General features: G+C 43.9%; 2 protein-coding genes across 7 annotated transcripts in view; one reads left to right on the top strand and one right to left on the bottom strand.

Annotated features, from left to right (window-relative positions):
• Positions 1–5,635: 5,635 nt before the first annotated feature.
• On the bottom strand, positions 5,636–14,302 carry PRSS23 (serine protease 23). The gene is made up of 2 exons (XM_008020443.3): positions 14,137–14,302; positions 5,636–7,187 (listed from the first exon to the last, which is right to left on the bottom strand). The coding sequence occupies exon 2, from the start codon at positions 7,172–7,174 to the stop codon at positions 6,023–6,025; it is 1,152 nt and encodes a 383-aa protein (XP_008018634.1). The 5' UTR covers positions 7,175–7,187; positions 14,137–14,302; the 3' UTR covers positions 5,636–6,022.
• LOC140712623 (uncharacterized) overlaps positions 14,208–14,860 on the top strand; it is a 45,274-nt gene continuing 44,621 nt past the window's right edge. For 5 of the 6 annotated variants that reach the window (XR_012094336.1, XM_073020159.1, XM_073020160.1 and 2 more), the window contains exon 1: positions 14,208–14,658. Coding sequence is in view for 4 of the 6 variants with exons in the window: in XM_073020159.1 (XP_072876260.1) it covers positions 14,219–14,658 (440 nt within the window). In the remaining 2 variants the exon portion in view is untranslated. Of the gene's footprint in view, positions 14,807–14,860 lie in introns of all 6 variants that reach the window. The other variant, XR_012094342.1, reaches the window with a different exon arrangement.

Below are 14,860 nucleotides of genomic sequence, written 5' to 3'. Positions count from 1 at the left end.
GGGGATGGCAGGGGGCCTCCCTGAGCCCATGTTTGCACCACCCCATTGATGCCTGGGTTCTTGCTCTTCTTGTGGGCACAGCTGTCCCAAGTGTCCCTGGAGGATTCAGTTAATCAATCCCTCATTCACAGGCATGATAAGCATACCTGGTGCACAGTGCCCCATGCTTGCATGGTGGGTGCACAGAGATACACAAGGCAAGGTTCTGCTTGTCATGAAAACAGCTGGGGCTTGGAGGACTAGACAGACTCTTCTCTGGTCTCCTGCCTTCCACCCCGTCTTTCCCACCATAGCCAGAGGGACATTTCTAAACATAACCTAAAGTGCAATCTGATCTTGTCCCACCCTTTGTCTCCCCTTCCTCAACTTGGCTTCCAACTTTTTTCTCTCGATTTCTTTGAGGCTACATTTTCCTCTTTGTCCTCAACCTTATTGGTGGCTTCTTACCAGCTTCCTTACTGCCTCCTCCTCCTTCTCCTCCTCTTCCTCCTCCTCTTCTGCTGAACCCTCCTCCTCTTCTACTAAATGTTGGTGGACTGGGACTCAGTCCTCAGCCTTCTTCTCCTCTCAAGCCTCATTCTCTCCCCAGGTGATATTATCTTTCTGTGGTTTAAATACCATCTACAAGTACATTTGAGATATTTCTACTGAGCTTCACAATCAGAGATCCTATAGTTCATTTGACATTGGCATTTGGATGTCTGCTAGACAACTGAAACCTAACACTACTGACACAGGAATTCTTGGTTTTCATTTCCACAGCAGAATCTAATTCTCTTCCTTTAGTCTTTCCCATCTCAGCAAATGGCACCTGGAATCACCTGGATGCTCAGGCCCCAAGCCAAGCAGTCATTCTTGATTCCCCCTTTACCACACCTATTCATGTTGGCTCTACTTTCAAATATATACTCTTGCAAATATGACCACTATTCAATATCCTTTACTTTATCCTCTACTTCCATAGTCAAAGTCACTGCCATTTCTTACCTGGATTACTAGTTTTCCCATTGCCACTGCCTAAAATCCATTCTCTATTTAGCATCCAAAGAGATATTGTAAAATATAAATGAGTTTCAGGGCTGCATTGTGATTTTTGTGAGCCCTAAGCACCTTTGGCTTCATAAGTCTCCTCCTCCATTAAACATATTAAAAACTATATTTTATGGCTGTTAATATAAATATATTAACATTATATTAGCACATTTTGTTAGGCTTAAAAATTCACTTTCTTCTTTTGATTTTAAAATAAGTTAAAATATTTCTGTGTGATGTCTAAAACTGCTGTGGGCCCCAGGCACTGTGCCCACTGTCCCTTCATGGATAAGTCGGTCCTGATGAGGCCCCACCAGGGCTCCTACTTAAAGTCCTTTGACTGTATCCCCCAGCAAGTAAGGTGAATTAAAAAGACCTTACCAGAATCCTTAATTTCTATATGAGCTGGCTGGAATCTAGCTTTTTGAACTCTTCCCCATCTGTCTTTTAAACAGAATGAGTTTGCTACTGCCAGGGGCCCTTGCACTTCAGTTAGTTGAGGCTCAAACATATTCCCTCCCAAATGCTCAGTGAGCCACTAACACACAGGTGTAGCAAGCCTATGAGTTTCTTGTGGGTTATGCAAATAGGAAACAAGATGACTGGGCTTGAAGCATCTTGCTGGCTGTGTATTTGAGAGAGCTATCTGTTAGATAAAGGTGCCCCCAAAAGCAGGAGACAGAGGGTTATATCACCACAGGTGAGGGCTAAAGAGGGTACAAGAGCTGGTGTTATCTGAGAAGCAGCAAGCAATGAAGAGAGAACATCATCGCAGTGAGTCAGATAAAGATGCCTGTCTCCTTTCTCTCTTCCTCAGCTTCAACCGAGCCCACTGAGAAGCTAGAACCCAGAAGAGGGAGGATCTTTAAATCATATAGGAGTGTTTAAATTTTAAACCACACTGCATTGGGATTTATTTGCCATAAGGAACTAGGCAACTATGGAATCAGTCTGCCCAACTCCAAGGCCATCATCTTCCCATACCAGGCTGCTATCTCAGCTCTCAATCCTGTTTATCCTTTTTAAAATTTTTTTTAAATTTTTTTGAGACAGAGTCTCACTCTGTTGCCTAGGCTGGAGTGCAGGCATAATTTTGGCTCATTGCAACCTCCAACCCCTAGATTCAAGCGATTCTCCTGCCTTAGCTTCCCTAGTAGCTGGGACTACAGGCATGTGCCACCATGCCCGGCCAATTTTTGTATTTTTAGTAGAGATGGGGTTTCACCATGTTAGCAGGGCTAGTCTGGATCTCCTCACCTCAAGTGATCCACCTGCCTCGGCCTCCCAAAGTGCTAGGATTACAGGCATGAGCCACCATGCCCAGCCAACCCCTGTTTACTCTTGTTCTGGAAGCTGGTTTATTTCCTCCTCCGGGGGGAACCCCAGACTAAAAACAGATGTGTTGTTGATCTTCCAGAAATGGCCTCATGTCTATGTATATACGATGACCCCATCCCATCGAAAGGATTTTTAAATGCCCTTCCCCTATTGGAGGCCCTCAGAATGCTGAGCCAGGCAAAGAAGGTATCACAGGAATCACAATGGAAGCCCAGAGAGGAGAAACACAGGGAGCTGCAGCCCCACCTTTGTTCCTAGATTAGCAAGGATGGCTGCCAGTCTGCACTCTATACAGTGCTTTGAAAGGTTAATAATTAGGTGATTAAACATGCTTGTTGGCCAAGACATACCTGGCTTACAGCTGCTGCCCCAGCTTCATTATTCATAGCATTCTCAAAAGAATCCCATTCTGAATAAATGAAATGACTGCCTTATCAAACATCCATAGAAATCAATGGTTAGAGGCAACTTCAAGGTATACTTGAGCTGGTTCATGACAAGAACAAAGAAAGTGCAGACGTGAATAGCAGCAGAACCCAGGCAAAGTAAGAAGGAAGCCCTTAGTGTTGGGGATCACTGTCAGAATTCCTCTGAATTCCCTGGATGGCTGCCATTTACCCTTCAGTTAGCAGACAGTAGCCTAGAGTCATCATTCCGGGACAGGCTTAGTCATCCTTAACAAGTTCTGAGTTAAAGACCTCCTGTAGCGTTTGTTAGGGAAAGAGTGATTCCTTGAATACATGATCCAGGCATCACTGGGTGTTTCCCATCTCCCCAAGCAGGTAGACTGAGCTACACAAAGAACAGGGAATTGGGAGCATGACCTTGATATTTTAATCCCTTTTTGGTCCAAAAACAATAAAAAGAAAGAATATACAACTCTGCCATTTACTGGCTCATATTTCTTTACCTCTTTAAGGCTATTTCCCCACCTTTTAAAAACACTATCTCCTTTCCAAAATTCAAAATTTAGAGCAAAGTCTATGTAAAATATGTGTCCCCAGTTCTGCCACAAACTTCTGATTCTCAGCGACTGATAATTTTCAAATTTATTATTTCTAATTTCACGCTGTGAAGACTTCCAAATCCTGGTTACAGGGTCTGGTTAAACCCTAAAGGCACCTGACCCCACTCAGACTCATCATTCTTTCTACATTATCACCTCAACCAAAAGGCTGTTAAAGAGATCCCCAGAATGTATTTATTAGAACACCTGATTGCTCATAGGCATTATATGAGAAAACAAGGGTTTTGTGATCAGAGATGTTTGTTTAAATGCAGATTTTACCTCAACTTGTCCCTTTATAACAGGTCTTCCCAGAGCTTTTAATGTGCAGACAGGCATGCGAACCTCTGATAAAGAGAGGGAAAATGAAGAGGCATCTTCCTCTGACTTAATATGACCCTTTTTAGTTTTGGTAGAAAATCGTAAGGCATGAGTGTTTAAGGAGCACACTTTGGGAAACGTGGTTCTACTAGCCTTACTAGGCAAATATGTTTCTAATATGTATAACTAATACATGTAAAGCACTCGTTACATTAATAACGCCATGAGTCCTTTTTTCTTTTTCTGTCAACTACTATGATAGTTTAATACCATGCTTTCTTTTACTATCACTAAAAAGATGGACATGTTGAATTATTTTACAATTTTCTTTTACGGTTCTATGAGTTAAGCCGTACACAGCATATGGGTGTATCATTCTTTAGTAAATTACATCTACTTGTGAACTAAACATTGATTTCATTTTGACTTTGTGCCATTGTCTAACTTTGCAAAAAAATCACAATCAAGGAATCAAGGTGCTTCATAAAAGGAGCATCTATTTTTTAAAAAAATCCATTCTGGTCTTGGCGTTCAGTGAGCTTTTCTTCACTAAGCAAACAAAACCCCCAAATACCAGACATAGAAATGGAGACCTCTCTTCTTCCTCAGGCTAGATTCCTGTTAGATTCCAAAGAAAAATGTGTTGGAACTCAGAATTTTCCTGGCGGCTCTGCATCTCCTTGCTATGCATAGTATTTCTTATATGATTTGAAGAAAGCACTGTGGTTGTATATTCCTTGAGTGCCTCATCAGAATTATCCTTCCAAAAAGCTCAAGAAAGCCCTGGAGAATGTCTAAGTGACAGTGCTCCATCTGAATGTCCTCACAAATTGCTCCAATTCAGGTTTACCTGGGGTGCAAGAACAGCAAACATGTGCCTTGTAGTCCATTTGCTTTTTTCTCCCTGATACATTTAGAAAGAAGTGCTTACTTAGGCTGAGAGCCATAAAATAAAAACATACAGTAAGTCCAAGTCTTTTCTTTATATGCTGTAATTTGATAATATTGATAAAACATTTGTAAAGGCCTTTATTGGAAGGCATGATTCTGATCCATTTTGCATTTTCCCAATTTTCATTTTTGCTATTATACCTAATTGTTTATCTATAACCTCGAAGGGGCCCTTTTAAAGCTAGTGGGGAAAAGGCCACTCTGGTTTTCTTAAAGTAACTTCCAAGTATTTTTACTATAAATGAGAGAGAGAAGTTTCCAAATTGAAGACGTACATAGCTCCCAGAAAGCCCACTGAAAACGATGCAGAATAATTTTTGATCAGGCTGGAGGACTGTGCCAGGCTCCAAACAAGTGGTTATTCTGTTGTGCCATCTGCCAAGCAATGCTTCCATTGTTCTCTGGAATTTAATTCATTTTAAATTACTCCATCCAAATGATAAAACATGAGATGTGCTATAATCCAGGGGTAAAATGCTATGATTGTTTTTAGTGTGACCACAACTGTTTGCTGGAAGGAAATACAGCCTGTTCTAATTAAGCCCTGATTATTGTCTTCTGAAAAATAGCTAGCTCCAGAAACGTGAGTGAAATCCTGGTAAGTGGAAGAGTTGGGCTAAACAGTCTTGACCACTCTGGTATGACTTTAAAGTTGGGAGGGCCATCTGCAAAGACTTCCTACAAAGCAGAGCAACAGCCTTTGGAAGAGAAACTATTTTTGGAACTAAAAGCAGCTTGGGATACTGGTTTACTATAAGGTATAGTTTAATATGTGTATCAGTATAGTCAACACATTGTTTTACTGTTCAAAGATTATTGTGCAAATGCCTTAAATCCAAAATATTCTAACTTCCTAACAAATGTTGTCAAAGTTCCTAAATAGGAACACTACCTTATGGAAGCATCAATGATCAGGCACTGGAGAAAAAAACGAAAAAACCCACCACGAAGATGAATCTCAGAAGAAAACACACATGCACACATGAATTCATATCTCTTGTATGCCAAATATTTAATATAAATCTTTGAAACAAGTTCAGATGAAATAAAAATCAAAGTTTTCAAAAATGTGAAGGATTAACTTAATTGTCAAATATTCCTCATTGCCCCAAACATCAGTATTTTTTTATTTCTATGCAAAAGTATGCCTTCAAACTGCTTAAATGATATATGGTATGATACACAAACCGGTTTTCAAATAATAAAGCCAGTCATCTTGCAATTTTAAGAAATTAGGTAAAAGATTATATGACATATTACACACACACACACACACACACACACACGTGTGCACGCCAATGACAAAAAACAATTTGGCCTCTCCTAAAATAAGTCCATGAAGACTCTTAACTGCTGCCAGGAAGGAACACGGTGTCACCCCTCCCTACAATCCAGGTAGTTTCCTTTAATCCAATAGCAAATCTGGGCATATTTGAGTGGAGTGATTCTAACAGCCACGTTAAAATCCTGTGGGGAACCATTCATGTCCACCCACTGGTGCCCTGAAAAAATGCCAATAATTTTTCGCTCCCACTTCTGCTGCTGTCTCTTCCACATCCTCACATAGACCCCAGACCCGCTGGCCCCCGGCTGGGCATCACATTGCTGGTAGAGCAAGTCGTAGGTCTCATCTTTGACGTCGCAGAAGCGATACACCAAATTGCCTGGTCGGTCATTGTCATAACCAGAGAAGTGGATTCTGCCCCCTGGCAGCTGCTTAGCAGGAGGGCTCACCCCAATCTTCATAAATTTTCTCTTGTGGGGCTTTTTGAGTTCCAGGAGGGCATAGTCATAATCCATGCCGATGTCGTTGGCATTGCCCTTGATCCAACCCTTGGGCACATGGGTGCGTTTCACCCGGATCCACTGAAATTTCATCTTCTCGGGCATGGCTGAAGTGGAGTCATTGGCCCCTCGACCACCATCTTTAAACTTGGGCTTCAGGAAGCCCACTCGAAGCTTCTGGGTTCCTTTCACATAGGTTTTTCCATCGTGTATGCAGTGGGCAGCTGTGAGGACATGCTTCTCTGCCACCAGGGTGCCGGTGCAGCCCGTGGATAACTTCACTGATGTTGAGAAAGGGTAGTTGAGCAGGAAGTCCTTCCCAAAAATGCTGAACCTGCTGTCATAGCCATAAATCTGCCGCTTCCTCCGAGACTTTCCTGAAGACCCTGAGTCTCGGTGTTGGGCCCCACCTCCACTACTGCTGAGGATGTAGATGCCCACCTGTGTCTCTGTGCGGCTGCCATTGGCATAGAGCGTTTCATAAGACAGATATTGCTTGGCCTCTTCATAAGTGGGCAGTGGAGTTCCCTTATGACACTGGGGTCCACATGAAGAAGATACTTCCAATTTGGCTTCGGCTCCAAAGTCTGGCTTGGCTAAATTGAGGGTAGACTGGGGCAAGACGACAGGGAGGCGGTATGCAGGCCAAGTGGGTTTCCAGGGGGCACTGTAAGGGCTCACTTGTCCAACAGCACAGAGCAGAAGGAAGAGAAGGAAGAGGAGCCCTGGAATCCCTGCCATGCCGAGCACTGTTCTGTAGAAACAAAGACAAGCAGGTCAGGAGGGCAAGGGCTGAACATTCATTTACTGCAGACAGCAAAGCCCAGCAACAGGCCTGTCATTGTTTCTGTCTTTGAACCCTCCTCAGGAATCAGGGTGTGGAGAGGAATCCTTAGATAACGGTCTCACTTTCAATGCAAAGGCTCGACCTTAGGAACGTTCCTGTGGCTGGGCGCCTGAAATGAAATTGGGTGTTCCTTTCTTTCTATGTTTAAGATGCCCCTAATGATGGTAGACTACAGAGCAGCATGCATAAAGTCATTAGTCCCCTGGCTAATTGACTGACCAGTCCCAATTTCCATGTGATTTTGAGCCCTCTTTGTGCTTGATTCTAAACCACCTTCTCTTCTACCTTCCTGATGCCCCTGCCTTTCCCTCCTGCTTCTCTCATTCTCATTGTAACATGTACTTGGATATTTTCAGACCAACTTCTCAGAGCTCACTCAGAGGGTCAATTTAAATTACATGGCTTACTGAGTGACTGAGACATCAAAGAAGGACCGCTCCACAGTGTCACAATTACCACCACTCCTGTGGTTTTTAAATGATGGTGCATTCAAGACAGGGTATGAGATTTTTTATTTTTGTTTTGTTTTTTGCTTTGAATTTACAACAACCTTTACTATTATATATATTGAGTTCCAGAGTGGCCAGGCTTCTAATAAAATATTCCTTCTTCCTTTGGATTATGTTGTACACTACCAGGATCTTTGTCAATATTTTAAAGCTCTAATGTTGCATCAGCTATAACACTATGACTGTTACCATTGGTTACTTTTTCAGTTGTGTGTATCTGTATTCCCAGCTAAATCCCTTAAATTTGGGCCTGTGCTAACACTTAACAAAGATTTGTTAAATGGATGCTTGTATTAATGGAAAAATGAATGATTGTTGCATGCTGACTGCTTATGACAATGATGTACATGGATGATGTGGTAGCTCAGAGAAAGAGCTTGAGGCCAGTTGTGGGAGTAAGAACAAGAGAGGCCTTCTAGGGGAAGTGATGCTTGAGAAATAATATGCCACAGCCTCACTTCAACCTCTCAATATAGAGGACCAAATGTATAATTTAGCAAATGCACCCACTGTTTAGAAGCAATAGGAGTCCTAGTAAAGGTGACACTGTGGAGCTGTCCCTCCTTGATGCCTCGATCATTCAGTAAGCTGTGTAATTTAAATTTACCCTCTAAATGAACAAATTGCCCTAGAAATTTTCCAGGCATCACCTGATGTTTCAGATGGGTACTGAAGTTGAAAAGAAGTCTGCTAACATAAGATAGAAGGGGATACTTAGGGAAGGGAAACAAGAGTCTGTGCAAGGGCACAGCAACATGCAACCATGTGAGTAATTTTGGGAATCACACTGAGCTCAACAAGGGTGGAGTAGAGGAAGTGGTGGAGGCAGCAGGCAAGAGCTAGATTCTGAAGGGCTATGTGTATTAAATGAAGAAGTTTGGCTTTTACACTGCAAGGTATGTTTAAATGCCCAGATCAGTCATCCCACAATGAAAACAACAAGGAGGAAGACTGAAAGTGCTTTCGTAAATGTTTAAGCATCAGTTGGCTCTCAGTGGCTCTGACGCTTCTGGTTCAATAGAAGCTGACTCAGCAGGTAGGGTAACTCATTCACAACCAAGCATCCAAAAACAAGGAGCCCGAAGGGGTAGGTCGCGGGAGGCTCTCAGAACACAGCAGAAGTCAGGAAGAAACTGTTTTGTTATTCTCATTCTCTTCCTGTTTGAGAGTACAGATCTACTGACAACTGTGGGTGCCTTTTGCTCCCTTTTACATAAAACTAGAAAATCCCAATGATCTGACGTAGTATAGGGGAGTGTGCCCATTCTCATTCCCAATATCCACACTGTGTTTCTAAACTATGTGTGTGCCCCACCCACCTCCGGGACCTTTTTGCTTGACTCCTCTTGGCTTCCACTTCTGTCAGGGAGAATAGGGATAGGAAAAGAAAGAAATAAGGTCCTGGAAAAGCCAGTTCCTTGGGACTCCCTGATTCTTTGAAACTCTTCTTGTCTCCATCTTTCCAAATAGGAAGGGTCCCTAAGCCCTTTTGTAGGAAGGACATACATTTATTTCTTTAAATCCTTGAAGTCATGGGATGCCTGCATATGTGCACACACGTGTTTATATGTGCTTGTTGGGAGTACTGCCAAGACTAAAGGTTCTAAGTGGACTAGGAAGGGATGCCAACACTAGCTGAGTCCTCCTCGCCTATGGAGAACTGGGCAGTGAGATGGGTGTGGTGATGACAACCCTTTAGGAGATCTGTGGGGCATGGTTCTGCCTGATTATTCCCACCTACTGGCTGAGGATTCATCCTTTGGGCTTATCTAGGACTTGAGCAGCCTTTTCTCTATGTAAGTTGCTGTCTAGGTGACCAAATGCCCCACTCACACCAGAATCCCTGCCAAGTGTGCCATGGACTACGAGGAGTAATAGATCTCCCACACGGCTGTATCTTGGGCCCCAACGCACCATCCTCTCCTCCCTTTGAGTAATGTGGGGAATGGTAATGTGTCTTATATTGAGCAGCAGACGTGGTAAGCCAAGTTTTACTTCAGCTTATCTTAAGAAAGAAAACACAGAATGCAGAGGTCCAAGCTGCCAAGTGTTCTTGTTTTTAAAATATGATTCTTGGGGGAGACAGAGTAGGAGATGAGGTAGTATTATACTGTGTATTATCATCAGCTACAGAGAATATTTTCAATGTGCATGAAGAACATGGCAGTTACAATATCCTCTTTCATTAGCCACAGCCTTACTCCAACCTCTCAATATAGAGGACCAAATGTATTCTTTGGCAAAATGATGAATGATTATGTCTCAAGAACCTTTGCGATCAGTTATGAATCACAGAATCCTGTTAGAGAATGCTAAAGAGTCTGCTATATGATAGAATATGACTAATTCAGAGTTCTTACAACTTAAATTCTGTTCATTTAGCCATATAGAAGCCAGCCATCTATAAGAAATAAAACAAAACAAACTGCTAACCCAACAGGACAGTGTGAAGCTTTAACTTTGAAGAATAAACTTTTCGGAGACTCAAAAAGTCCTAATTTCTATTAGTTTGCAACTCTGCTTCCAAGTTCTCTACATTACTAAACCCTACTTACTAACTTGTGTGATGACTTTGTTCTGACAGCATTATATATCTTGCTTAAAGCTTCCATGTAACCCTAAAAGTTATAAAATTGCATTTAAAACACTTTAATTCAGATTTAGAAATGAATGCAGACTTTTAGAAACGAATTCCCATCAAATTATTTCAAACGGATTAGGCTTAGATATTTTTAAAATATCTAATCAGAAATTAGAAGATACAGCTGTAGGTTCTCAAGCCCTTAAATGGGTTTAAACTGATGTCTGTATTAAAGCTACAAGCTTCTTAAGTTGCTTAGTCCATTACCAAATGTTTATTTAGGGTGGTTTAGAAATTCTTCTGAATAGCATCCTCAACCAGGCGGTCTCTTTAGCTGGTCTTTTTAGCTCTGGTCTTTTCAGGTCCAGGATTCCCTCATTTTAGAATTTTCCAGAATCACAGAAGTCCAGGTCAGGGACGATGCTGTCTACAGTGTCTGTACTGTCATTTATGTCTCAGGATCATTGATTCATGGAATTATGGAGGGTGGAGGCAGAGGAGGGGGAAAGGAAAAGGAAAATGTATCACGCTAATCTCTCACTTATCTGGCAGACAAGATTTCCCTGATCAGTCTGCAAGAGGACCACTGTTTGAGAGAATGATTTAACTCCACAGCAAAAAAGCGCTGGGAGGGAAAACCTCATCTTTAGTTCATATATTCTCTATTGTACAAATTGTGACTCCAGCAGAAGGCAGCTTTCAAGAACGGAGTGGAGGGATGGCTGGGTGTGTATGCTCTTAAGACAGGCCCCAAAGAAAAGCCTGAGGAAGAAACAACACTCCTGTCCATTAAGGGTCTTTCCTGAGGCATTCGCAGCCTGCCCTGGCTCATCCTCATTAATAACACAACAAATGATGCGCAACTGTGACGCTTTAAAATTAGGTTTGTGGATTTACATGAATTTCTCAACTCACACGATAATGGATTAATTTCTCAGAAGACAAATAATTATTGCTCCCATTTGTATAAACGCTGGGTAAGCCTGTGCTATACCTGTTTGTTTAAACATAAACACTCGTCTAAGGTATAAACAGATGTAATGAAAACATTCATAATCCCACACCTGGAAAGGTAACTAATGAGTTGCATAATTTTAAATTCTCTCTCACCCTCATAAATGAATGAATCACCGTATCCTTGCAGAGCTGCCTGAAAGACTCACACATTTTTAAATGGAATGAAGATTTTCAAATCTTCTCCTTTTACCTAAGTCTGGATGAAGAAAATTTAGGTCTATAACGTTTCATCTCTAGGAATAAGCTTTTGCTGAATAAAGATTCCTCATATACATAAATTATCTGCCAAGGTTTCCAACTAAGTGTTTCCGTGCATCGTTTTACCTAACTGGCAGGGAAGAATGGAAAATGAAGGTAAGAAAATATTTTTTCACCATGCTTAGTAATACAGAAACTATTCGTTTTCCAGCTTTGGGTATCTGATTCATAAATGGGTTACACATTCCACCCTCCATCACTCAATATGAGCCACTGTCTGAAAATATTTATACTTTTTGAGGATGCTGCCACTTCATAGGCCCTTGGTGGTGGGACTTCGCACATTTAACAGATATGCAAACAACAATCTCTTCGGAGTCTGGGTGCAGTGACTACTATCTCCTGCAAGGCACTTTAGTCTTGAAAACTGCAACAACACAGGTCTCCTCAAGAGGGCCACTGTTTGAGAGAATGATTTAACTCCTATAGCAAACAAGTGCTGGGAGGGAAAACCTAATCCTTAGGCCATGTATTCTCTATTGTACAAATTGTGAACTCCTGCAGCTGCTATAAACAGTAATGACAGAAAGAAATGGCAGGAACGTTTGCAAAGATACAGGTTTTGGATACCATTTGGAGAGATGACAAAGGGTCTTCCATGGAATCAGTGGTCAGGGATATGGAACAGTGAAACCATGCTAAATCCTAAAGCAAATGGATAAAAATGAACCAAACTCTGTGAATACTCTGCAGTCAGGCTTGTTCTCGTTTTCCTGAGTCACAGACCCTGTTAAGGCAAAACAGACCTAATCACATAATAGTTTAAGAATTACAGTGTTGTACAGGAAACTGCAAGGCACTTAAAAGTCCAGCAACCCTAAACACAATCTTGTGGTCAAATGAAGTTTAGCTTCTTCTCTATCAGATTTTAGGTAAACTACATTGAGCCTGGGATAAACCTGGCAGGCGAATAAGAACAGAATGCAAAATAACCTGCTAATGTTGAGAACATGAGAAACAAATTCCCTGGAGTCTGTGGGAGTTAGGCATGAATAATGCCTGGTGGATGAAATCCTAAGGGATCTATGAGAAGAGATATGTGGGAGAACCTGAGACTATTAACCATTGCAGACTGGGGACAAAAATGTTCTCAGACACACTAATGGACACTTATGCTACAGCCAGAAAATGCATCCATATTCACCATCCAGCTGAATAAGTTGTGTTACAAAAATGAGATCCATATTAGCTACCTTGGAAAAAGGCTTCCTTCCAAGTTTAGACACAAGAAAGGACAAGTTACCACTTGACTTTAACTAGGAAAACTGCAGAGGAAAACTTTTCATATGCAGATGGGATGCAAACACTTTCACAAATAAACATAGTGGCTTCTGGGGGCATTTTCTCAGTTCCTTCTCCCCACTTCACCTCCAATCCACTCCTGACAGACTTCATGGTAGACACGGTTATAAACCTGTTGCAGATACTCTCATGCATAAGTAGGATCTTGAAACAACATGCAATAAATATCCTGATACTACTTAGACACAGGGCTTTTGGCCACAGCTGACTTCATCTATAAATTCAATTCTTTCTCACATGACCATGTGCAGAGGATTCCGGCATTGGTCTACCTGCTCCTAAGGAGCGCACAGGGAACCCTCAAATTTAGTTTCAGGAGCTGAGAGAAGCAAGCCCTTTTCCAATACCTACACTGAGTTTCTGAATTCTTACGGATGTCGCCCAGTAGGCAGTAAAACAAACAGAATTTTTATCAGCTGCTTTCTTCTGAGGTGCTGGAAAGCAAACCTAATTTGTATTCTGGAGGGGAGTGGTGGTGTTCCTTCATCTGAACAAGTCTTCTCCCGCTCCTTTTAAAACTTGAAAACTTTTATTTAAAAGTTAACTCGTGAATGCCTACAGGCAGAAGAACTATTTGCTTACAACAACTGTTGTTAGTTGAGACTGTAGTGTCTAGGGTTAGCACCCCCAGAACGCACACGGGCATCCACTACGGCTCCAGAGAAAAGATTCTATTTCCCAGCCTGTATTTGCTGCACTTTTGCACTTCTCTTGCTTGCTCAGGTGTGTTCACAATCACATGCCCAGGGTTAAAAATTAATGTTCAGAACTTGATGGAATCGCGTATATGCAAAACTCAAGGAAAAGAAGTAGTGGTGGTGTGTTGGGGGGTGCATGGGGGTGTAGCCATCGCCCCCGCCGAGGGACAGCTTGCCGAGAGCCGGCTCTCTCGCTTCCCAACCAACATCCTGCACTCCAGACAGCAGTCTCAAAATCTTCTTTCCCCATGCGTTTCATGGGTAACACTGCATGAATCCAAATGCCCTGCAGCCCCCGCTGTCTCCCCAGAGCTCCTTCGGGCCCCCAGCCCGCGTCCTGGAACCCCGAAGACGGCCCTGGCGAAGTCTCCGGTGCCTCCAGCAGCCCGCAGTTACCCCACCCCGTGCACACCCGGCCCTTTGTCCCGCTCCTCCCGGCGCCTCGCCTCTCCCGCTCCCGGGCGGACGCCCTAGTATGTGCCCGCACTCACCCGCGCCGAGCAGCCCGCCCGGGCCGCGGCTCGCTGCGCCGCTCAGACAGGTGTGGGCGCCGGGAGGGAGCGCGCGGCTCCCATGCCTGCCCCGCCGCACAGCCGAGTGCGAGCGAGCGGGCGAGCAGTGCAGGCAGCTGGCGGGTCCGCCCCCCGCGCCATCCGAGGCCCGCCCGCCCCGCCTCCGGCCCCGGGGAAGCCGCGCGGCCGCCGCCCGCCCCACCGCACACAGACCGTGCCCCACCTCTCCTCGCCGCCCGCCTGCGGCCGGAGCAGGGTCGCGCAGCCCAGAGGGCCTGAGGCCTCGCGGCCTCGCGCAGGTGGGCCCCGGTGGCGCGGCAGCACTCGCCAGTCCCGGCCTCTCGGCGCCAGGCAGCGCCGGCTCTGGCGGTCTCTCCTGCCCGGGACCCGCGCGCCGTCACCCTTTGAACATCGCGCATCCCCGGGTCTGGGGCGCGGCCTCCTGAGCAAGACTAAGGCCTTCGCTGCTGGGAGCACGCTGCCAGATCGCAAAAAGACCAGGTCCCCTACAAAAGGCGACCCCTCCCGCAGCAGCCTAGAACTAGGGACGCGGGCCACACCTGATGCATGGGGAGCCCTGGGCAAATTTGAAGAATTTGTTCAGAACCTGTGTGCTCCCCACCCCTACGTACACTTTTAGCGCCTTAAGGTGTTGACCGAACTCCTAGTTTCTCCGGAGAACAGAAACCTATATTCCCATGGT

Source organism: Chlorocebus sabaeus, chromosome 1 (assembly GCF_047675955.1).
Source record: "Chlorocebus sabaeus isolate Y175 chromosome 1, mChlSab1.0.hap1, whole genome shotgun sequence".
Classification (NCBI taxonomy): Eukaryota; Metazoa; Chordata; class Mammalia; order Primates; family Cercopithecidae; genus Chlorocebus; species Chlorocebus sabaeus.
This window is presented reverse-complemented; position numbering and strand designations above follow the sequence as displayed.